This window comes from Colossoma macropomum, unplaced genomic scaffold (genome assembly GCF_904425465.1).
Source record: "Colossoma macropomum unplaced genomic scaffold, Colossoma_macropomum, whole genome shotgun sequence".
Lineage (NCBI taxonomy): Eukaryota > Metazoa > Chordata > Actinopteri > Characiformes > Serrasalmidae > Colossoma > Colossoma macropomum.
This window is the reverse complement of record NW_023494789.1, coordinates 46,896,406-46,920,949: the sequence shown is the minus strand read 5'-3', so window position 1 is coordinate 46,920,949 and position 24,544 is coordinate 46,896,406. Positions and strand designations below refer to the sequence as shown.

Below are 24,544 nucleotides of genomic sequence, written 5' to 3'. Positions count from 1 at the left end.
CAGGCTTGTAAACTGAGAGAAATTTGAATACAGCTCAGTATCAATCCATCCCTTGCTGGTTTAGCTTTTGATATTCACTGCATGCATGTGCTGTTCATTTAAGTACTTGTGTAGTGAAGAGGTAAAATAATTGTGGAGGTGGGGCCCAGATTTGGGCCACCACTCCAACTATCCCGTATAGCTCTGATGATGCCTTTTAAACTTGGTTTTCATGATCTAGAAGTTGTGTTTTCTTAAAGTATTTCTACTATGAGACGTTTGATTCAGCTTATTAACAAACCGATTCTTTCAAACTGGCTGTTTCACTGAATTGAACGAATCGAATGCCAGGCTTAACGAGTCTTTGATTCACATGTCTGTCTATCAATGTCAATCAATGTGGTATTTAGACTGCGGTTTTGCAAAACTATTATAACATCATTAGAAAGAAAATATATACAAATTCAGCATGTAACACGGACATAAACACAGTGTAGATGCTACAAAAAGTTTGAATCAGTTCTTGTAAAGTGTCGGTTCAAAAGAACGATTCACTCACCTCACTAATTTCTACACACTTAGGGACCAGATATGAAAATATAAGGCATGTGTGTGTTGAGGGAAAATATATGAGGGATAATTCTACATAAAGAAATAGTTGAAACACAAGCAAAGTCATTCAGAGTGGTTTGGCCTAAAATGCTCTGTTCTAGAGAAACTTGCCATATGAGAACTGTTCACAGTGGTGGTGATAGGAACCAGACGTCTAGAGAGTTTAATGCCTCTGAAAGCTCCCTCACAGAAAGCTGTTACATTAAATGGTTAGATATATTCTTCCTGATGTTTGAGACACTGCTTTACAATAGTTTTGTGATAAAATTTTAATCCATTTATGGCGGAGGGATATATGCAGGGCATTGTAAAAATAATTGTAATATAGAAAATGTATTTTTGCATATTTTTAATTATTTTACCATAATCAACATTACATACAAAAACTCAGAAGACATGTGTTTTTTATGTATATATATATATATATATATATTGTTATTATGGTTTCTAACAGCACCACTGTAAAGAAAGTCTCTACAATGAACCACTTCACATCAAACCATGCTGAATGACCCTGTTGACATCTCAATGACTAATTTATTGAGGAATTTTTAAAAATTAGTGGAATTCCCCTTTAAAGTAAACCAAATGTAGGCCTAAGTGTTCCCTCAGCCAGTTGAACGTCATCGCAAATGGCGGGGTGTGTCAAGTGCACGTCTCAATGGCTGAATCACAAATGGCTCCATACTCCCTACCTAGTGCACTACGTAGGTCGCGATGTTTCAGAGGTCAGTAGCTTCTGTCTAAAAACAGAGCATCGTATGTCTAGCAGAGAGCCATTTGGGATTCGGCCATGTGTGCGGAAATCCAGAACGGGACACTGTTTGCGTTTAGAAGCCATAGTCTCCTCACTCACCTAGTGCACTTTGTAGGGAATAGGGAGGCATTTGAGATTCAGCCAATCACTTTTCCTCAGCCGGGACAGCGGGGAAGAGCTCGAAGTTCCCCACAGGTGCCGAATCAGTTCTTGGTCCAAAGCTCACTAGCAAGTTGGCACCATTTATTATCGCTAGACTTTTAAATCAGAGTTTTTTTTCAAAGGGATCATTATATTTATCTGTCTCTTCCCGCGTGAGCTTGCAGTAGCCTCAGTGCTAGCGTCTCTACGGGGAGCCGTTACAGCCCGTCATGAAGAAGTGAGTAAAAGTGACAACGTTAGCTTCAGGCGATCTGAAGTCAGCTTCTTATTGGCCAGCTGTTTTGTTTTGTTTTTGTTCTTTTTTCCGTTCCACCTTAAAAATGGGGCAGCAGTTAAGTTACATTCCTAGTCACCAGCTTCTTATTCGAATTTTCCCGTTCCACCTTAAATAGTGCAGCAAGTACATTTCTATTCGCCAGCTTTTTCATTCGATTGTTCCCGTTCCACCTTAAATGGTGCAGCGGTTACATTCTTAGTCGCCAGCTTCTTGTTCGATTTTTTCCGTTCCACCTTAAGTGGTGCAGCAGTTACATTCCTATTCGTCAGCTTTTTATTTGAATTTTCCCGTTCCACCTTAAATGGTGCAGCAGTTACATACTTAGTCGCCAGCTTCTTGTTTGAATTTTCCCGTTCCACCTTAAATGGTGCAGCAGTTACATTCAATTTGCCAGCTTTTTGTTTGAATTTTCCCGTTCCACCTTAAATGGTGCAGCAGTTACATTCTTAGTCGCCAGCTTCTTGTTCGTTTTTTTCCCGTTCCACCTTAAATGGTGCAGCAGTTAAGTTACATTCTTAGTCACCAGCTTCTTATTTGAATTTTCCCGTTCCACCTTAAATGGTGCGGCAGTTACATTCTTAGTTGCCAGCTTCTTGTTCGTTTTTTCCCGTTCCACCTTAAATAGTGCAGCAGTTAAGTTACATTCTTAGTCACCAGCTTCTTATTCGAATTTTCCCGTTCCACCTTAAATGATGTTATAGTCAAATTTTCGAACATGAGTAGGAATCCAGGCTTCAGGTATCATAATAATAAGTTCTGTAGAGTTTTTATGTTTTTCATATGCCGTTTGTTTTATTGTGGTTTGGCAGATGGCTGGAAAAAAGTCCAGGCGTGATGAGGAGGTAAAGGAGCCTGTCTTGACTGAGACTGAGGAGAGAGCCTCCCTGGCTGGAGATGGTGAGTTAGACACCATCATACACTATAAAACACAACAAATGTCTTATTTTTATTTATTTATTTTTTTGGTTTACTTTACTCATCTGTTAAACTCACTAATGGAAATCCAGTAACATGCACTAATTTCTGATATAATGCCTTAGTTACTGGGTTAAATATAGTTAAAGGGGAACTCCACTGATTTTTCAAAATTTCAAAGTCATTCAGGGTGGCTTGGTGTGAAATGCTCTGTTCTAGAGAAACTTACTGAAATCAAAATTGTTCACAGTGGTGCTGATAGGAACCAGACATCTGATGAGTTTAATGCCTCTAAAAGCTCCCTTACAGAAAGATATGACATGAAATAATTATGAATACATTGCCTGATGACTCCGAATGACTTTTTGTACCTCTCAGCCATTAAATTATGCAGAAATGTAGAAAAAAGTGATTCCACGATTATCGTGCCACCTGTGTCCCACTGATATTACATTTGATTTGCTTGTTTTTACTCCTTTTTTATGCGATAAGGAGTTATTTTCATTTCTTTTCCTGAGATCTCGTCGTATTTATGTTTTCTTGAGGTTATTATGACGGCATAATGGTCATTGTTTTATCGTGATAACATTCGTGTCATTATAATGCCATAAATATCTTGAGATCTCCACAAAAAGCTACATTCACTGTGTTGGGATAGTGATATAACAATAATAAATAATAATAATAAATAACTCGAAAGGAAAAATGTCGTTATCATGGCAAAATGGAATAAAAAAAAATAAAGCATGCGAATCTATGACCCTTTAGGGCATCCGTAATTTACAGCTCTTAGTATTTAAACAGCATTTTTACCTGTCAACCAGACTTTACCTTAAAATAAAATCATGAAAACAATTAAAAATAGTTATTTTGGCATTATTGTGTTCATTAGTCGTCCATTATAGGTTATGAAAAATGTACTATGAAATATCTGGACTATTCCGCGAGTCACATGTCCAGCAGGATCATCATCCAAATTGCTTGAAGATCACGGGGAGAAGAAATGTTAGCACTGATATTGTGATATTGATATGTTTAAGTTCAGCCCTGTTACTTAATAAAGATTGAATATCATTGAGTGAGTTTACTTGCGCTTAATAATCCGATAACTGCAGAAAATCAGATTTTGTCAGTCTTCTGATCAACATGTTTACATGCACTTGAGTAATCAGATAATGGGAAACTCTGAGTCTATATGAGTCAGACAGTAATCAGATTTCTGCTTTGCAGACGTGACGTAAAACTCGAACTTCATGCCTCGGCTTTTTTTAAACATCGCGCGACTTTACCTGAAAATATGAACAGACAGCACCTAGAAGATGAAGAACATTTAAATCCCTTCATTTCGTGTTTGGTTTCAGCGTCGCTCTAAAAGCGTTTTGTTGCTGGTACTGCCGTCTGATCTCGCGCATGCGCAGACTGAGAAATCTGATTACTTAGCTCGAATCCAGCCTCTTTATTGGATTTCATAATCGGGTTTCTAGATCGGAGTATGGTGTTTATATGACCATTTTTATATGCACTCAATAATCCGATCATAATTATGATCGGATTTTTGAGTGCATATAAAAATGAATAATTTAAAGAGTAATTAAGTAAATCCATAGAATATCCTTAATGTCCTCCTGAATGCAAAGAAAGCAGTTCATTTGCTGATTGTGTGTGTGTATTTGCTGATTCTGTGTGTATTTGCTGATTTTTTGTGTATTTGCTGATTTTTTGTGTATTTGCTGATTGTGTGTGTGTATTTGCTGATTTTTTGTGTGTATTTGCTGATTTTTTGTGTGTATTTGCTGATTTTGTGTGTGTATTTGCTGATTCTGTGTGTGTATTTGCTGATTTTTTGTGTGTATTTGCTGATTGTGTGTGTATTTGCTGATTTTTTGTGTGTATTTGCTGATTGTGTGTGTATTTGCTGATTTTGTGTGTATTTGCTGATTTTTTGTGTGTATTTGCTGATTGTGTGTGTATTTGCTGATTTTTTGTGTGTATTTGCTGATTGTGTGTGTATTTGCTGATTTTGTGTGTATTTGCTGATTTTTTGTGTGTATTTGCTGATTGGGTGTGTGTATTTGCTGATTTTGTGTTTATTTGCTGATTTTTTTGTGTGTATTTGCTGATTTTTTTGTGTGTATTTGCTGATTCTGTGTGTGTATTTGCTGATTTTGTGTGTGTATTTGCTGATTGTGTGTGTGTATTTGCTGATTCTGTGTGTGTATTCGCTGATTCTGTGTGTGTATTTGCTGATTCTGTGTGTGTATTTGCTGATTGTGTGTGTGTATTTGCTGATTGTGTGTGTGTATTTGCTGATTGTGTGTGTGTATTTGCTGATTTTGTGTGTGTATTCGCTGATTGTGTGTGTATTTGCTGATTCTATGCTAAAAAAATCAACACAGTGTTAAAGAACTATTTTTAAAAATGAAGTTTACAAAGACTAAATAGCACCACAGTTGTAGAATCACCCAGTTAATGGCCACTCCTTTATGTGTGAGTGATGCTTCTAGATTTCCTCTTTTACAATCCTGTCCTTTCTCACTCTTATGTTTTATTTACTCTCCCAGCAAAACCCTTGATGACTTTGTATTCATCCTCAGAGTGCTGCCGACAGCTGCGCGCACGTTCAAGGCTGCTTTGTGAATTCCAGCTCAGGTTGCTAACTCTGGTCCTGCAGTACATTATTATAGCTGCGTTCCAAAGCCTAGGCTGCATTTCTCGGCCGCTGCGTCATAGAAGGCCGCTCCAAAGTGAAGGATCCTATGCAGCCTACATTCTGGGTGATTTGAAGGACGCATCAGATGTATCCTTCCAGGCCTTCGGTTACCCACGAAGGAGACAGCGGAAAACGAAGCCATTGGAGCAGAACTTGTTTTAAAATGTAAATGGTTCACCTACTTGAATTCGTCCATAGATCATATTTTGTAAATATGTAGTTTATCGTACTGCATAAAAACATCTCCTCCATTCTGTGAAGACATGAAAAAGCGACAAACTCAATGCAGTGGGCTCCATTTTCTCTCACCAGTTCCCTCACAAGTTTCGGGCCGCTCTGGTGACGTCACCACACAGCCTCGTTAGGACTGCTCCATTTGCTCCAATAGGCTACTAAGGAGGAGTCTTCATAGGACAGCCCTACCGAGGACCCGCCCTACCTCGGCTGCTGCCTCGGCTTTGGAAGGCAGCGAGTGTCGTCCTGCTTTATATAATAATTATTAGAGGTGCAGCAGAGCATCAATGCAAATGCCTGTTTGCAAATGGTCAGCGTCTATCAACACCTCACTCCAGCACTCCTCCTGCCTCCCAGCTCTAGTGTCATAAGCCTGATTGTGCTTATAATGTTGCGTCGGAACAAAAAAAGTTTGTTACTCTGACGTAGCAACAAGCTGCTTGTTAAGGAACTATAATTTGGCGGAAGCAACAGCGAACATTAAAACATATTAAACGCTGCATTCATGGCCCAGTTTGTTTATTTCTTACTTTATTTATTTAACTGTTGTATTAAAGCAATAGAACACTCGAGGCTGTGTGTTATCGTGAATAGCATCACGTTATTTTGCGATAACACACTCCCTCTCAGGTCAGAACTCAAAAACGCTAGACAATACATGACTAGCAGACAGTTTTGAACAGCTGTACGCACATAAGCTCATCATATTTTTCATCAAAATGCAAAAAAGTCACTTAATTGCAGAAAATGTGCGTTTCAGTAGTGACAAGTGTTAATGTTCCACACTGATTTTCAGACTTTGGGACACATTTATTTTAAAACAATGAGATCTAACTGCTCACCATGTGGCCATGAGGGACAGGGATGCAGTCTCACTTCCTGCTCTAACATGCAGGGGTGTAGTTAAAATAGGGCTCAGCCTGAGGGATAAAAAGTTTATTTAAAAATTAAACTCATGTTTTGGGGCAGTCGTGGGCTGGAGGTTAGGGAACCTGCCTTGTGACCGGAAGGTCGCTGATTCGATCCCCTGAGCCAACAGTATGTGACTGAGGTGCTCTTGAGCAAGACCCCCAACCCCCAGCTGCTCCCTGGGTGCTGTGGATAGGGCTGCCCACCACTCCGGGCAAGTGTGCTCACTGCCCCCTAGTGTGTGTGGGTTACATGCGGAGGTGAAATTTCCCCATTGTGGGACTAATAAGGGTCACTTATTCTATTCTAATTAGAGACATAAGAATGGGTTTTCCATTAACATCAACTTTTTCTTTTAAAAAAACTCTGTGTAGCTGAAATTGTTCTGGAAAGGATACATTACCAGGTTGAAGTAGCACAAATCTGATTTGTTGCTCTAATGTGACTCAGATCTGATGTTTTCAGGGCTGTGTGGACACGCAGATCTGATCTTTTCAAATCTGACCTGAGCCACTTTCATACGTGGTCCTAGATCGGATACGTATCCGATTCATGGCCATGCGAACTTAATGTGATGCTCAGATCGGAATTCATGTGCTTTACTTCTTCCACTGCGCGTGCGCCATGATTCAGCGTTACCATGGCAACACATCTCACCTTTTTCATCTTCGTCTCGCTCTAATAATGAAGAACTGATCAGAGTTAATTATCTTCTCAGCGAAGCTCGTTCTGCTCGTTAGTCTGTTTGCTGATGATGCAGTGATTCATTGACGTGACATTACTGAGTAGGATGTGCTCATGAGGGTCATTTCAGGACGCCGGTTCGTTCGCATTAACGACAGATTTGAATCACTTACCTAAACGAGGGTGAACCATCCTGTCAGAGAGATTGGATTTGAGCAAAAAATCGGATTTGAGCAATGAAGCTCCTAATGTAAACGTAGCCATAGTGTTTTGTTACAAAACCTTTCATATGTAAATATATAATTCGCTTTCCCCAGAAAACCCTCAGTGATTTTATACCCATCGATTCATAAACCCTCCTGTTAAACTAAAGGTGGGTGGTATGACTGTGTCCTCATTATCATGATTAATTTACATCACAGTATACATTTCTGATCATATAGTGAATATCTGTGCTTAAAGAACTCTGACCAACTGCATATTTAATTAAAAATAGAACATAATTAGTCCTGTTTACATGCAGAATGTGAAACGTAGGTAATGAAGTCATTAAACGTGTTGTTTTAAATGTGGCTCTCCTGTCGCACTGTGTCAGTTCCAACTTTATCAAACTTTAGATAAACTACACATCGTGATACGTATCCTGTGTTGTACAGTCACACTGTATAGACTTGGTTATATGGAGGTTATACTCTGTGCCACTGAACCTTGTGGCTGACATATTTTCATTTCCTCCCATCATAAAGCACAAGTGATAGATTTCTCAAGTCCACAAATGCGCAGTGTGTTCGTGTTCACAAATAGATGCCTCAGAACTTTCCGAGCAAATTACTTTTTACCCACTTTTCTGAATTATTCAGTTTAAGAGGGGGAGGGGGGAGGGAAAAAAAATCAGCCAATACAGCCCAAAGCCATTTTCATTTGTCTTTCTCTCTTTCTCTTTTATTCTGAACTAACAATGCAGATTCCTGTACGGAAAATATGTCCCGTGTGTTAATTAATCATAAGACATTAAATGTTAAATAAAAGAGAGAAAAGAACAGTGAATAATTCATTGGCGATAGGTGGGAGAAAAATAAACAGGCGAGCTCTAGCCAAGGCCATAATTCATTAATAGTTTGCATTCCGATCTGTCCGTGAAAGGCAGATTCATTATTGAATGATTTCTGGGCTTTGAGACCGGTGGGTGAGCAGGAGTGTATTTCAGGATTTGGCCACCGTGTTTTGAGAAACATTAGCTTGGGGACAAATGCGTGTCTGAGGCCAAAAAGAGGCTCTGCTGTTTGGTATCTCCCCTCATTCACTTTGAATATGAGCGTGTTTGTTGATACATTTTAGAGAGCCGTCACTGCCCACAGCACACTATGAGAAAATGGTTTTGTTGCAGATAGACAAAAGATATCTGCCATCATTTCAGCTGAGAGTGTACAATACTGATACTTTGCCATTTGTACTGGGGACGCACGATGATATCAGAATCATGTCGGTATTGGCAGATAAAAAAAATTGCACAGATGTTTATATGTGACCGATGTTCCAAACCTACATTTGTTTACATATTTATTGAACTCCAGACTCACTCCGATCTTACTGTAACTGCAAATCTATACCTGCACAAATAGATTGACATCTTGCACGTTTTCTATCCATATCTTTATAATCTGGAATGTATCGCTGTTGTTCGAACAAAACCTCGTATCTCCAAAATGGTAATTTTACAGGAGAAGGAAAAAACATGCTTTATTTTTAATGTAAGTCAATGGAACCAGACTTTTTTCCAAGTAATTTTGGGTCATTTCTGTTAGTCCATTCATCATGAAATTAAAACACAATGTAAGGACAACAGGCATTTGCACATTATGGCAAAAACTGAAAAACGTCAAAAATGGAGATGCAAGGTTTTGTTCCGAGAGCAGCGATATAGTAATATTCTATTCTCTGCCTCCCCATCATCCCACTTATCTACCACAGACTCACATATTGCATATAACTGTACAGCTTTTATTTATAACTATTATTATTGTACATTGGAATGGTGCAATACTGTGTGCATACTAATATGTATATTATATGTATATGTGTGTGTATTTATAGTGTGATTATATATATATGTATGTATGTATATGTACATATATATTGTTTGCATATTTAAGTACTACAAAGGGGCTACGCACCTAGGATTTTCACTCACCTTCACACCTGTGTATATGTGATCTGACAATAAACGTGATTTGATTTGATTTGAGAAGAGCGGGATGTTTAGGTGGGTTACTGTGCTGAAATATCTGTAATTTATTCCTATTGCTGCCTTTATAACCCTACAGAAACAATGTTATTTATCTCTAATGCTTGTCATAGGAGACCTAGTCTAATCTTTTACATTTTATAAATATTCATGTACTGTTGGTATCAGCATTGGCAGATGTGTACATAATAAAAATATCAGATATCGGCAGCAGCCCACAATTCCAATATTGGTACATCCCTAATGTGTACATTCTTGTTCTGTCTAATAGGGAATAGTTTGTAATCTTATCTAGTAGTCTGATGTAACTAAAATATACATTGCAATGTATTGGTCTATTGTCACTTTTGTTATATATGTAATTAGGGATACATCAATCTTGACGTCATTCAAAAACATCAGTTGTTGTTGTTTTATACTGATGTGGGAATGTTTCCTCAGGTTTGCCAGCTGAGAAAGTGATGGCCACGGCTCCAGAGAGAACTCTGCACAGGCTGAGCCCCATTTCTGAACTCGACTCAGGAGAAAACAAAGAAGATGGGGGATCTGCTGGGTCCTCCTATTCCTTCTGCTCTGTGACAGACTCGTCTTCTACAAACTCCTTTCCTGACTCTCAGGATGCTGAAGGTGAGTGATGCACTGCAAAAAACAGTATCTTGTCAAGTGACATGATCTTAAATCTAGTCGATGTATCTAATATTTCCCATTTTTAGATGGTTGTACTCTTAGTATAAGATTATCTAGCTTGTTTCTAGACATTTTCACTTGTTTTAAGAGATTATATTAAGTAAAATGATCTCACTAAAGTGGCAGATCATTATGCTGGTTTCAAACACATTTCTTAAGACAAGCAAATTTATCTGCCAATATAGTGAGATCATTTTACTTAATAAACTTACAACAAGTGAAAAATGTCTAGAAATAAGGTAAATAATCTAAAATTAAGATTACAACAATCTCAACAGGAGAAATATTAGATTAATTTACTATATTTAGGACAATTTTACTTGAAAAGATACCATTTTTTGCAGTGTATATGATTGTCATTAATTAACAGGAACATATTATCCCCCACAGCTTATACTGATTTACAAGCCATTCTGAAAAGTGCTACAGACAGATAGAGATTATAGCTCTGGATTGTTATTAGTATAAAAAATGGTAGAGTTATGTAAAGTTTCCATCAGTTCTGTATAAGAGAATGAAACACTGTCACATTCATAACAACGTATTCATGTTTTCTATGAATCTCTGATGTTGAGCAGCTGCATTTTATTTTACATCACAAGCGTGTGAAAAAATGCACTGACAGATATTATGGCTAAAGAATATCCACTAATCGGGAGGCAGGTACATGTATGTACATTATGTCTGTTCATTGTCTAACATCACCGTCATGTTTTATCTTTGGTAAGAGCTTCGTTTTTAATTAGTCCAGTGGTACCTACTGCCTCCTGTCATGTTTTGTATCTACAGTCATACATTCACATTCACGGCAGACACTCTTATCCAGAGCGACTTACAATTTGATCATTTTACACAGGTAGGCGAAGGTAGTGTTAGGAGTCTTGCCCAAGGACTCTTATTGGTATAGTGTAGGGGGCTTACCCAGGCAGGGATTGAACTCCAGTCTACAGCGTAGAAGGTAGAGGTGTTACCCACTACACTATACCAAATGAATACAGTCATACGACTTCATTCTATTCACGTTTACATTACTTATTCAGCAAGTCAGTACATCAGATATTTTTTTGTGCTGTAAAAAGTTTGCCCACATCAGGTGAATGTAGTGGTACGCACATTTGGCAAAACCAAGATAAGCCATTTTGATCAACTCTTTTTATTCTATCCTAGAGTTCCAGTCATGTGATTTTTCTGTTGTGGCCGCTATATTTGAGACCGAATTTCTGGCTTTGCTGCTCCGCACTAACGTAACTAGAGGGGAAAGATGGCTAAAATTACTCTCCTTACTTTGGAAGAGAAAAAATGTACGTCAACAAAGTCGATAAAATAGGCTGTAATCCTTATACGGTTTCCCCTCCAAACTCCTGCTCCAAGCTACCACATTTGTGTTTTCCTGACATTTATATTTATACTCAGCCCCTCTCCCTGTTCTGGAGAGTCTCTCAAAGCATTTACAAGCACAGAAGCCCACCGGCTCTTCACGTCAGGGTGGGTAAAGGATCCCATGGTGTTGCATAAAGAGGAGAAAACACTCTGTGATCATAGGAGGGTAACGACATCAGCTGATTAACACAGATGTGAACAATGCTGGCCTTTAGATAACTTTAGCTGATGTTAACAGCCGAGAGATGAACAGTCGCCCCCTAACGGAGCTGCAGACCGCCGGTATAACTTCACTCTCTGTTTCTGATTTAAATGAGGTTTGAATGGAGAAACATAAGCATTAAATATCAGACTGAATGTCGTGGGTCGGAAAACTATGTCGTGTTTCGACAGACGTGATTCTGTAAATTTTCTATTGCAGTTAGTTCAGAGTTCAGCTCCAGTCCTGAAACCCCTGCACTGCATAACTGTGGTTTCCTGGTTAAAATATCTGTTATTATTAGCTAATTAATCCCTTCTTGAGCTGAACGAGGTGTGAACAGCAGAGAGAAACGCTGAACTATACAGTGCAGCGGCTCCAAGCCTGGAGTGAAAACACTGAGTTAAAGGTCTGTGTGTCTCTCGGCTTCTGTCGCGTCTTGCAGGTGAATCATTAACAAAGCACAGCAAATTGAAGGCATCGCGCAGCGCAGCCACTCCCTGATTGGGTCCTCAAAATGGTAGCGACTGTACAGTGTGACGTTACGTGAAATGCAGGATTAATTCATAATTCGAAGTCGTTGAAGACTTTCTGTTTCCCAACTATTTAACAAAACATAAAGTTAAGGTCCTCAACTCTTTAAAATGCTTTTAATCCTCTGCTTATGTGTAAAGTGACAGATGGATCAGGCAGACAGTTCTGCAACACAATGGTGAGCTACACTATACATGCAACAAGGTTGCAACAAGGTTTGTTGACACCTGATTATCCAGCGTTTCTTCTGAAAAGAAGGGTTCACTGCAAAAAATATGATCTTATCAAGTGAAATGATCTTAAATCTAGTCAATATATGTATTATTGCTTATTTTGAGATTGTGTTTACTTATTATAACATTAAAACTACAACTGGATCAGCTACTAGGCTAGCTAGCATAGCTGCTGTACAAACTACAGACTAACTAACCATTTTAAGTGGTATTGCCCCAATGAAAGACTCGTTATTTAAAGCCATGTAGAGCCTGACAGGTTTTTGGATGGATTTTATTACAGACTGTAGTCCGTCTGTTTCTCTGCATACTTTGTTAGCCCCCTTTCACCCTGCTCTTCAGTGGTCAGGACCCCCAGGGACCCTCACAGAGCAGGTACTATTTGGGTGGTGGATCATTCTCAGCACTGCAGTAACACTGACGTGGTGGTGGTGTGTTAGTGTGTGTTGTGCTGGTCTGAGTGGATCAGACACAGCAGTGCTGCTGGAGTTTTTAAACACCTCAGTGTCGCTGCTGGATGCAAGAATATGTCAAAATATGCACAGAAATATGTGAATGAAAACCTAGCTAGTGACACTTATTCGGATTGTCTGTATAATATAATTATGGAGCCACACAACTTTCTATTAATGTTGAATGATATTGTGACTCATAGTGGCATCTGCCTCTCAATGCACATGCAGTTCCTTAAGCATTTTCTATTAATTTGCCACGTGCTAGACTGGATATTTACCTTTCTCCAGATGCTCACCAAGGCTTGTGTGGCCAATAAATGGAGACAGAAATAACTTAATTGTTAATAGTATCTCTAATCAGCACAAGCTGTTGCTTCTTTGTGTCTGATAATAGGCTTGTTGTGTGATCCATAGTGTCTGTAATCATAATTTAATGAAATAAGAACATTTTTCACAGCTTTTTTTTACATTATTTATGTTGAGTGACAAAAGATGAGTTTTATATCTTGCCACAAGCATACATTTGTGCATTTTTAAACTCTTAATTATCAAAATATATGTATAATTCACAATGAGGAAAAACATGAGAGAATAAAATCATGTAACTTTAAAGCTGGCCATACCAGTGGAAAAACTATTAAGTAAATTAAGCAGCACATTTGACGAAGCTTACATACTTAGATGCATGAATAATTGAAAACAGGGCACTGTGCGTTGATATTATGATGCAGCAATTTTTGCAAGTCACATTCTTGGTGTTGGTTCAGCTCTCAGTTCTATCATGCTAATAACAGTGTTGCCCCCCCAGCTGACCACTGAGCTCAGTTAGGTACATTTGTCTTTTATAGACTCCGTATCTTTCAACATTTTGACAGTGGCGCTGATAGAAAATGCACTAGAAACCCTTTCAGGTTTTATGTTTAGTATAACTTACAAACTTGCTTAGTCTAAAAAAAGCATCTTTTACCATATAAGACAATTTCATTCATCAGTAGTTACTTGCCATTAAAGTATTTGTAGTTAATGTAATCTTGCCTACTGGTGTGAAAAAGCTGTTCCCTCTTGGCAAAGATGACCCTTTCATGAGGAGAAAAAAAAGAAAGGATCGCCAATAAAGACGGATGGTAATTGATTAGATCTCCAAACAGCTCCCTGAGTTCCTTCTCTCTTAGGGAGGGAAAGGTGATTCTTTAAATTATGCATGTGTAAAGAAATGCCACGGGAGAGACCGGAGGCTTTTAAAATGTTATAAACAAGAGGTGCAGACAGACACGAGGTCGTTAAGGGCTTCTGAGTGTCTCTCTGCAAGCTAGAATCCCAAGGTAAGAGTTCTTTAGAAAAGCTTTTAGGTTTTATTACATATGTGACGGTGAACTTGAAGTTTTTTCATAATTCGAAGTCGTTGAAGACTTTCTGTATCCCAACTATTTAACGAAACATAAAGTTAAGGTCCTCAACTCGTGCTTTTAATCCTCTGCTTATGTATAAATTGACAGATGGATCAGGCAGACAGTTCTGCACCACAGTGATGAGCTACACTATACATGCAAAAGTTTGTTGACACCTGCTTATCCAGTGTTTCTTCTGAAACGAAGAGTTCACTGCAAAAAATATAATCTTATCAAGTAAAATGATCTTAAATCTAGTGGATATATGTAATATTTCTAATTTGGAGATTTTCTAGCTTATTTCTAAACATTTTTTATGTGTTTTAGGTAAAGTAAAATGATCTCAGTATAGTGGCAGATAATTTTGCTGGTTTTAAGCACATGTCTTAAGACAAGCAAAATTATCTGCCAGTACAGTGGGATACACACACATTTTCTAAACCGCTTATCCTTCTGGGTTGTGGTGGTTGGGGGGTGATGGGTTGCTGGAGCCTATCCCAGAGGTCATTGAGTGGAAGGCAGGATACAGTGGGATAATTTTACTTAATAAAATCACTTAAAAGTAAAAATGTTTGGAAATATGTTAATCTTAAAATAAGCTTAGAACAATTTCAACAGGAGAAATATTAGATTTATTGACTGTAAGATATTTTTACTTGACAAGATACCATTTTTTGCAGTGTAAATAAAGTGTTAATTGGCAGTAACAGCCTCTACTCTTCTGGGAAGGCTTTACCTTAAAAACCTGAAAAATTGCTGTGAGGATTTGGTTGCATTCAGCCACAGGAGCATTAGTGAGGCCAGGTACTGATGTTGGATGATCAGTTCTAGAACTCCAACTCATCCCAAAGGTATTGGATGGAGCTCCATCACTCCAGAGAATGCAGTTCCACTGCTCCACAGCCCAATGTTGGGGGGCTTTATATCCTTCTAGCTGATGCTTAGCATTGGGCGTGAGACCTTAGGCTCATGTGCAGCTGCTCCAGAGAGTCCTATTGCTCCTATAGAGCCCTATAGACAACAACTCAAACTCAGACTCTAAGACTTGTGAAATTTCAGTCTGGGAAAAAAAACAAAACAAACAAAACTGATTGAATTAGAACCTGCAGTAAATGCAGTAAATGGATGTTTCGTTTCTAAACTCACATGTGACTTTTGCTGTCAATTTTGCTACAGTGATGCGCAATCAGGCACAATGTTGTTCTCACACAGCTCACAGCAGAGTCAGGTTTCAATTAGCGAGTCTTTCATGATAGAAAAACCTTTATTCTGATGGACAGAACAAAGTTTTACATCTAGTAAATGTACTGTTTAAAGGAAAGTGGCAAAGCAACTGGAAACAGTTGGCTATAGCAGGTATGCTGACTAGCACAGTAGCTAATTTTGCTGAATTGAGACTCAACTCATACTCACATACACATATCAGGCGTAACATTATGACCACCTCCTTGTTTCTACGCTCATTGTCTGTGGATCAGACACAGCACTGCTGCTGGAGTTTTTAAACACCTCTTTGTCGCTGCTGGACCGATAATAGTCCACCAACCAAAAATATCCAGCCAACAGCGTCCTGTGGGCAGCATCCTGTGACCACTGATGAAGGGCTAGAGGGTGACCAACACAAACTATGCTGACACACATGAGCGGCTCTCTCTGACTTTACACCTACAAGGAGGACCAACAAGGTAATAGAGTGGACAGTGAGTGGACACAGTGTTTAAAAACTCCAGCAGCACTGCTGTGTCTGATCCACTCAGACCAGCACAACACACACTAACACACCACCACCACGTCAGTGTTACTGCAGTGCTGAGAATGATCCACCACCCAAATAGTACCTGCTCTGTGAGGGTCCATGGGGGTCCTGACCACTGAAGAACAGGGTGAAAGGGGGCTAACAAAGTATGCAGAGAAACAGATGGACTACAGTCTGTAACTGTAGAACTACAAAGTGCACCTATATAGTAAGTGGAGCTGATAAAATGGACAGTGAGCGTAGAAACAAGGAGGTGGTCATAATGATATGCCTGATCGGTGTAAATCGACTTGTGATCTCTGTGTCTGACATATAGTTTAGTACCAAGCACAGGTCAGTTTCTCCTATAGCTCAAATCTTTCCTTTATTATACAAGTGTTACTGCTGTTTAAACTGTCTGTTTTTTTCTCTTTCCTTGAAACAGCTGTTCCAAATTATTACAGCTTCCCATTTTTTGTAACAGCCTCTTTATGCTCACACCGTGTGCAGTTAGCATATGCATTTATCATTCTGATCAAGCTATAAAGAATTCTTGCTGACTAAACTGCCAAACTGCAAGTCAACATTCATTACTGTCCATTAGGAGGCATTGCCTTTCTCGCTTCTGATAGCCATGAATAAGGAATAACTTCCTTACTTATTGCCTATAATTCCTTCTTCTTTGTCAATCAGATGCCTGTGCGGGGATTGTTCTCAACTGCCTCTTCTGCCGGTTCTACGATCTCTGCGTCATGCTGCCGGAAACATGCGAGAGAGCTGCTTATCACATCTGTCCTTCGTACAAGTATTTTTCGGCGCCCCTTAGAGCCGGTGCACAGCAGCGACTGGAACTGCCACTGTGACTTCGACTGTGGCCTGTTTGACGCCTGCCATGAAACAAGCGAGTGCCTGGAGCTGGCCATGGAGATTTCAGAGATTTGTTACCGCTAAACCAAAAGCTAGGACTGAAGACTGTGCCTGTATTAAAGCTTTTGGGAGCATGGGTTTGTCTATATCTACCATCAGTGTTTGCCAATTATCTAGACCTAAGCCTAGTTACAGCACAAGAGGCAATGGTAGGCTGTGCTGATTTCACTTAATGTGAGCCAAAATGTTACAACAACCAAACAACCTATGCAGTCCTTCTTTGGTAATGGTAAGGTTCTCTAAAAGAATGTACGGAACCTAGTTTTGAGCATTCTGGCACTGAATCCCATCATTGCAGAAGCAGAAATAACGAGTGAATGAAGAAACGCAAGCGATCCTGAGCTGTATTCAGTGGATCCAAGGCAGAGGTATGAGATATAGTCTGTGACAGGCCCTTGAGCCAGCTTATGGCAGTTTTATCACAAAGGCGAGTGAAGTGTGGAAAACAATGGGCTTCACATTCTCCTTGGACAGGTAGCCTGTTTCAGCTGAAGTACAGTTGTTAACACAAACAGCTTGAGACGGTGTTTTGTAGGACACTCGTCCTATCGAGGACCCATCAACCTTTGTTCTCCGTTCAGGAAGACCGCTCTCTCGAGTGCCTGACGACGACGCAGTAGATCGTTTCTGTCAGAGATGGGCTCTTGTCACATAATGGGGAAAGCTGCACTCGTTCGCTTGTGAGTGCGTGCCGTTCATGTGTCCGTCTCTGCGAGAGGTCAGAGGAAGACGGAAGGCTTGTTTCCATGCGCTGCGGTGTGGAGTGTTGTTCTGTTATCTTGGCTTGCTAAACATTTGTCTTTTGCTGTCCAGTAGTGACATCAGTAGTGTAATCTCGCTGCACAAACAGCAACACTTCATGCCAGGAGGGCTGTAGGACAGTTTATCGCAGAATATCATGGTAATATTTGATTGTTTGACAGAGTGCTTGATTTATTTGTTTAGGTTTTGATATTTGGCAGTGACATTAGTAGGGTTGCCACCTGGGCTGAGGGACTAATCGTTTTTATATCAACACCACAGTTTGAAAAAGTGCAATTTCCAAATCGCAAGAGTTGTGATTTTAATTATGTCCCACATTATTCAACATTTTTCCTGTTTTATAGAAAACATTCGTATTTAAATCACAATCGCAATATTGGTCAAAAAAAAAATCACAATAGGATATTTTCTCCAAATCATTCAGCCCTCATTTTACATAGTAATCATGGAATCTACCAATTATTTTGACCCTTAAGCAAGTCGTCGAAGGCTAAACAGTAAAACTGGGACTAAAATGAACAATAGAGCTGCAACAATTAATCGATTAATCACTTAATTGTCGACTATTAAATTAATCGGCAACTATTTTGGTGATCGATTAAATTGGTTTGAGTGATTTTTTTTTTTTTACGAAAAAGTAAAATTTCTCTGATTCTATGACTGATTGACATTTTTGACCACTTTCTGACATTTTATAGACCAAACAACTAATCGATTAATCGAGAAAATAGTCCACAGATTAATCGACAATGAAAATAATGGTTAGTTGCTGCCCTAATGAACAGTAAGAACACTACGTGGCAAAAAATGCATATAAATGGGTGTGTACATAAGGGTCCGATAGGAGAATTTAAAACGCGTGTCATTGTCAACTAATCAACTTCTTGCATCTTCAGATTGTAAATGTAATCATTGCTGAGTCATTGATAAGGTGAATATGAATCATTCTTTTGATTAAATACTTGAGTAATCAAGTATAATCAAGTAATTCTGACAGCCCTACACAGTAATAATAGTAGAATAAATACTCTTAATCAGGCAAAGGTGCAGATTATTATTCTGATTTGTTGCATTTACCATAACTTCATACTTTAACGAGATTCTACACCAACCAGTTCTTGCATGAAAAAGCTAGCAAAAGCTGAGTGGTTCATTGCTGTCCCAATGATATCACTTCTTTCTAACGTATAAAAGCATTTGTCATTTTGTCACCTGGCCTTGTAGATCACTGCCTCCATTGCACTGCATGAGCTCTTTTCGTAAACCATATAAAGTGAATGCAGGATAGCCCGGTGATGCATGTTCAACGTTACCGGATTTGGCTGCAACAAGAGGGGTCTCAGTTTGTGTCCAATTTGCTTATTGCTCGGGTGTAATTACAAAACCGAGTTAATACGGTGCCATAAAAAGCTATTAGAGGCCCATTGTGGTTTTTCCGCACAAGTCATGCCTGCGCAAACAGATGCTTGGTTAAACCGAAAACATCTGCACGTCTTAAACTTTTTGGATCTCTGTCAAATTTCCTGATAGCCGTGGGAGCAGCATGGGCTGTTCAGGTTTTCTAATGGTTTTGCATATGGTGCAAATGTCCCATCATCTGCTCGAACAACTTTATTTCAGTATGTCCTTATACAGTGTAATGCGAAGTCCCTAAATGCTTCTGTGGGACTTGTCCCAATTCACATTTTGCAGTGTAGAACCATACCATTAATGGATCCATTGAAGTTTTGTGCATGCAAGGGTACGAATATACTGGTATGAATGCAAAAAGACCCAAGTTAATTTGTGTTGCTGTATCATTGACAAACACAGTCTCTTTTCGTGGGGCTGCCGTGTTTACATGTTGTTTTTTCTTTCTCTCTTTGCTTCATAATTAGACGTTTCTTTGTTGCTCATCTCTCTGTTCCCCTCATTAATGAGAAACAAGACAAGGCTTTCCTCTGAAGCTCACAACACTAATACGATCTCCCATCAGTGGCTTTTTTATCCTGCTACGAGCAGCCCTCCTGTGGGGCAAAGCTCAATGAAATATTAACATTGTGCGTTTAAAGCCTTTTTTTAAAAACAGCAGTGGTGTCAGCATCTCGCCAAGCATTCCCTGAGCCTCGCTCCATGTGGAACCGCGCTCCCAAAGGTTTATGTTGCTCTGCGTCTGTGGAATTATTTAGGCATGTTGTCCTAATGGGCTTTCTGTGTTAATATCTCCTACATTTTCACTGTGATTTTGGGCAAAGAAGTTGAAGCAGCTATAAAAGTGGCGCAAGCAGGAATCGCTGAGCTGGACCGGTGCTGTGGTTGCCCTAAAGTGCACAGTATAGTTATTTGAAGAGGTTTGTAATATCGTCGTTCCTTGTCTGGACTGTGATATTTGGTGATTTTTTTTGTATAAAATAAGTCTCAGGTCAGTACAACTAAGAATGCCATGATGCCTAAAAATATATTACCGAATGTTGTCATGATTAAAGCACAAAATGTATGTATTTTATGAATAAATGAATGTTTGAAATGACCATTGAGTGGCACTGTGTCTTACTGTATAACCACTCATAGTATTTTTGCAAATCAGTCAGTGTCTAGGGTTGGGCAGTAAGACTATATTTATCATTATTGGGATAAACAGTCTCACGTTCAGGAGTATATTGTGGATATACTTAAAGAACAACTTCGTTGTGAAACGTTGCATAAAAATCATCATAGTTTTTGGTAGTATTTTTGTATTGTGGCTGTACTTTTCCTTACCAAACCTCATAAAAAGTAAATGTTGTGGCATCCACCATGGGCAGCTTGGGAGGCATTAACATGCAAAGAGGGTCTCGGAAAGACTCACACTTCTGGTACGAATAAGGTCCTGTTACCACTGTTGTTGTTCTAGTTGAGACGTGTTGTTTATGTGTTATTGTATCGGGTTGTGGGTTAAATGTCCACCATAGATAGGAGTTCTATGGCCCATTAATGACCTTTCCGCTACTCTGACTTCAGTAGGTCTGGGCTGGTGAATTTCCTTTGCTGCATGTTCAATAAAAGAGCACTTGCCTGTTAGCGCAGTGTTTCCTGCATCCTCTTCAGTGCCAACACAACAATGTAATGAGAAATATTGTGTACCAAGAAAATGTCTTGAAGTCCTGTGATATATTTTGCCCACCCCTACTCACAGTACAGTCTCCAGTTTACTAAACATCTGATCATATAACAGCAAAACCAGACAACTGCTCAGTTGTATTAAGAGCAATGTTGATATAAGGCCTCACTCAAGATTATCTGTTTCTTGGAAGACCCTGTTTCAACCCACAAGTAGCGTAGAGGAGGGCACAACTTGACACATTTTGGTTTTTGCTGAATAATTTAAAAAGCATTTGAGCTTTTTTTGTATACAAGCAACGAAACACATCTCAGTTAGAAAAGAAAACAAAAACTTTGCTTCCAGAACCGACAATTTATGAACAATTCAGCTGAAAACAGCAGGAGTGCAAACTAACCCCATAGCTAGGGTTAACTGTAGTGGACTCTGCTGAAGCCTGGTAAATGGATGCAGAACACAATTGATTCAAAACTATATATACTATATATACAGAGTAGCTTTCCAACCTCAATACATAAAAATATGTTAATCAAAATATCATTCTTGAAAAGAGACTATTTCAAACATGGCAAATGTATTTTTGACCACACGGTAGAAGAGTTGATATCAGCACGGATTAAAATTGTAGTGTATTTCATGTATGTGACAGATATTTTTTTTTGTTTTTGATGAATCTGTGCATAAAAACTTATAAAAAATGATTGTGTTGAATATATACGGGGGATCAGGATTTCTCTTATTGTTTTCTTTGGAAGGCTTAAGCCCTGTTTGGATGGGATTACTTGGGATTAGATTATATGGAGAGGTGGGGTAATGAAAAATTTCCTTGTGTTTCTGGTAACACTTTATTTGGAGTGGTTCTTTGTAGATGATTAATAAACTCTTAACAGATTATCAGTAACACATCAACAACATATCAGTGAAGCAGCAGTAGTGAAGCATCTGAATACACTGAAGTAAATATCTCATAGATGTTCTGTTGATACATTAAGTAGATGTGTTGTTAATGTGTTACTTCCATTACGCAAAACCTAACCTCACCAACCTTACCCAACACCTAACCCTCACCCTGGCCCTAATCCTAACCCTAACCTCAACCTCAACCCAAAACCTAATCCTAATCCAAACCTTAACCCCAACCCAAAACCTAATCCTAATCCCAATCTTAACCTCAACCCAAAACCTAATCCTGACCCTCATATGTTTTTGACATGTTACTGAGTCCGTTGACTGTTTGTTTCTTCTAAAAATGACACTCAGAATAAAGTGTCACTGCGTTTCTCTGTGATTTTGATCCCATCCAGATGCGCCATGTCAGTCAGTTAATGGCGATACTAATGACGCCCTGCATTCTCTTAAGACAGCAAGGTAAATGGGTAGGGTAAGCAAAATAATGGCTACATTAAACGTTTTGATGTTTTCTTTTCTAGAGTAAAGGCGGTGCGTAAATCATGTAGCCACTCGCAGGTCTGTCATTAATACTAAGGTTTCATTTCCCCTTTAGATTGGTTGTAAACATTACAAACTTCCTGTGTTAAAACTGGCCTTACCCCACCTCCTGATGGAAAGCTAATCCTGTCTGAATAGGGCTTTAGTTGATACAGTGTGTTAAACTAACCCCACATTTGGAAGGTGTACTTCAACCTGGTTATCGCTGTGAGTTCTGCACATGCTTCAAAATGGTGCTGTATTACAGCCACCAATAGGGAGATTGGAATAATTTATACAACAGTCAGTTCCGGCCACACAATCTGATTGGTTGAGAGGCGTTCTAACTGTGCTGTTATTTCACCATAACATCACGTTTTTTTCACAAACACTATCACTCCACTGAGACGCTGTTGCTAAGCAACAACTTTGACAGCTGTAGGAGACGCTCAAGACATTTGAACATTTTAATTCTTACTTTGCCACAAACAGAAAATGGACAGTTTTAAGATCACATTTGACCGACAGCTGATTTGGTCAGACTCTGAAGATGAGACGACACTAAATTCCCAAACTGTCATCACCACTGAGCAGCTTTTCAGTCGGCAGCTGTGACAGAAGAACAGCTGAACAACCTGGAATCAGTCAGAAATGAACCGAAGTTCAGCTCAGTTTTGTCCATTTTTCCCAGATCAATATTAATGTTGTTTTGTTCCAGCCAGTCTGTAAAGCATCTTACAGCCCATTTAGTTTTGCGAATGGTATTGGGTTCATTTCTGGCTGGAGAACGAGGAGCTGGAGAACGAACTGCCGGCTGTGCAGCGAGTGGGCGGAGCTCGTTACTCTGATGTAGCAACAAGCTGCTTGTTAAGGAACTATAATTTGGTGAAGGAACTGCGAACATTAAAACATATTAAACGCCGCGTTCACGGCCCAGTTTATTAATTTATTACTTTATTTATTTAACTGTTGTATAAAAGCAATAGAACACTCAAGGTTGTGTGTTATCGCCAATAACATCACTGCTGTGATTTGGTCGCAGGCACGTGCCGAAGGCTCGATAACACACTCCCTCTCGTGTTCTATTGCTTAAATAGGAGTGAATTATGTGACTTATAAACACAACTCAATAATCAGAACCACTTTTGATGAAAAAAATACTTTTATTATACAAAAACAGTCTTCAGGGTTAAATTTTGAGAAATATCTTTCTGAAAATTCACCGATGACGTTGCTATGGGAATACGAGAAGATGACTAAAAGCCCAACCTGCTTGAACCAGTTCAAGTACATAAAATATCTGTTACATTTTACCCTGGGTTAGTTTGTACCCCACTCTCCCCTACAGTATCTGGGCCATCTGAGAGGGTGTGTCAGTTCCGTGCACAATCAAAGCCGAAACCCCCTCTCAGTAAGTAGGCTAGGATATGTGCCTTTGGGCTACCCAGACTCAATAGGCAATCCCCAATGGGGGCTGCGTAGCTGGCCTGTAGGCCTGCATTAGAGATACCTTTCAATCACCAAGTGATCCCCATCTGAAGTGACAGGTGATTTTCCTCTACGTCCAATTAATAACCTCATTTTAACAATTAACAGTGGAAGTTCTTTGAAAACCTCTGTAGACTTTGCTTGGTCTTTGGGGAACGGCAACCAGCGGTTAGCAAAGACTTCTCATCCGTTGCCGCTGCTCCGACTGTCCTACCACTTAAACAGGCCGGAGCGAGGCTCCAAAGTTCATTTTCCTCCTCCCGGGTCAAGAGACTCCTGCCCTCTCCCAGGTGTTGTCCTGCAAGGGGTCCGGATCTGCCCCCCCCCTCAGGTGGGGCAACGGAAAAGGGTGGGGTTGACGTGGCAGGGGAGGGCACATATGGCAGGAAATGATGGAGTGCGATACACTATCTGTACGCCCCTACCCCCTGCGGAGGTGAGGAAATTAAAGAGGCGCGCAGCAGGAGGAGGGGAGGAGAGGATGGAGGTGGGAGGGGAGGTTGATTTAAGACTCGGCTCTGGGAGGTGGGGGGGATGGGGCTGCGGAGTTAATTACTGCGTAATGAGGAACGATTTATTGTGTTCTTGTTAGCCGCATCAAAATGCCGGATGCAGCGCACAAAAGGACTCCGTCTTAATGTGTCCCCTCAGCACTCGGTGGTAAAAGGTCCTGAGAGCTCGTCTGGGGCTCGGACATCTAGAGGCCCCTTAAGGGTCCCGGAGCCACCGGGACGGTCCGGGGGTGCTTTTAGTGTCCGTCCCTGA

At 39.7% G+C, this 24,544-nt stretch overlaps 1 protein-coding gene across 1 annotated transcript; it reads left to right on the top strand.

Moving 5' to 3' along the window:
* The first annotated feature begins 1,546 nt into the window (after nt 1-1,546).
* mdfic2 (MyoD family inhibitor domain containing 2) lies at nt 1,547-24,544 on the top strand. Its single transcript, XM_036569699.1, is given in 8 exon segments — nt 1,547-1,727; nt 2,597-2,684; nt 9,926-10,111; nt 16,789-16,913; nt 16,915-17,035; nt 23,640-23,702; nt 23,914-24,266; nt 24,431-24,544. Coding segments are annotated over 7 exon segments (1,050 nt in total). The 5' UTR covers nt 1,547-1,727.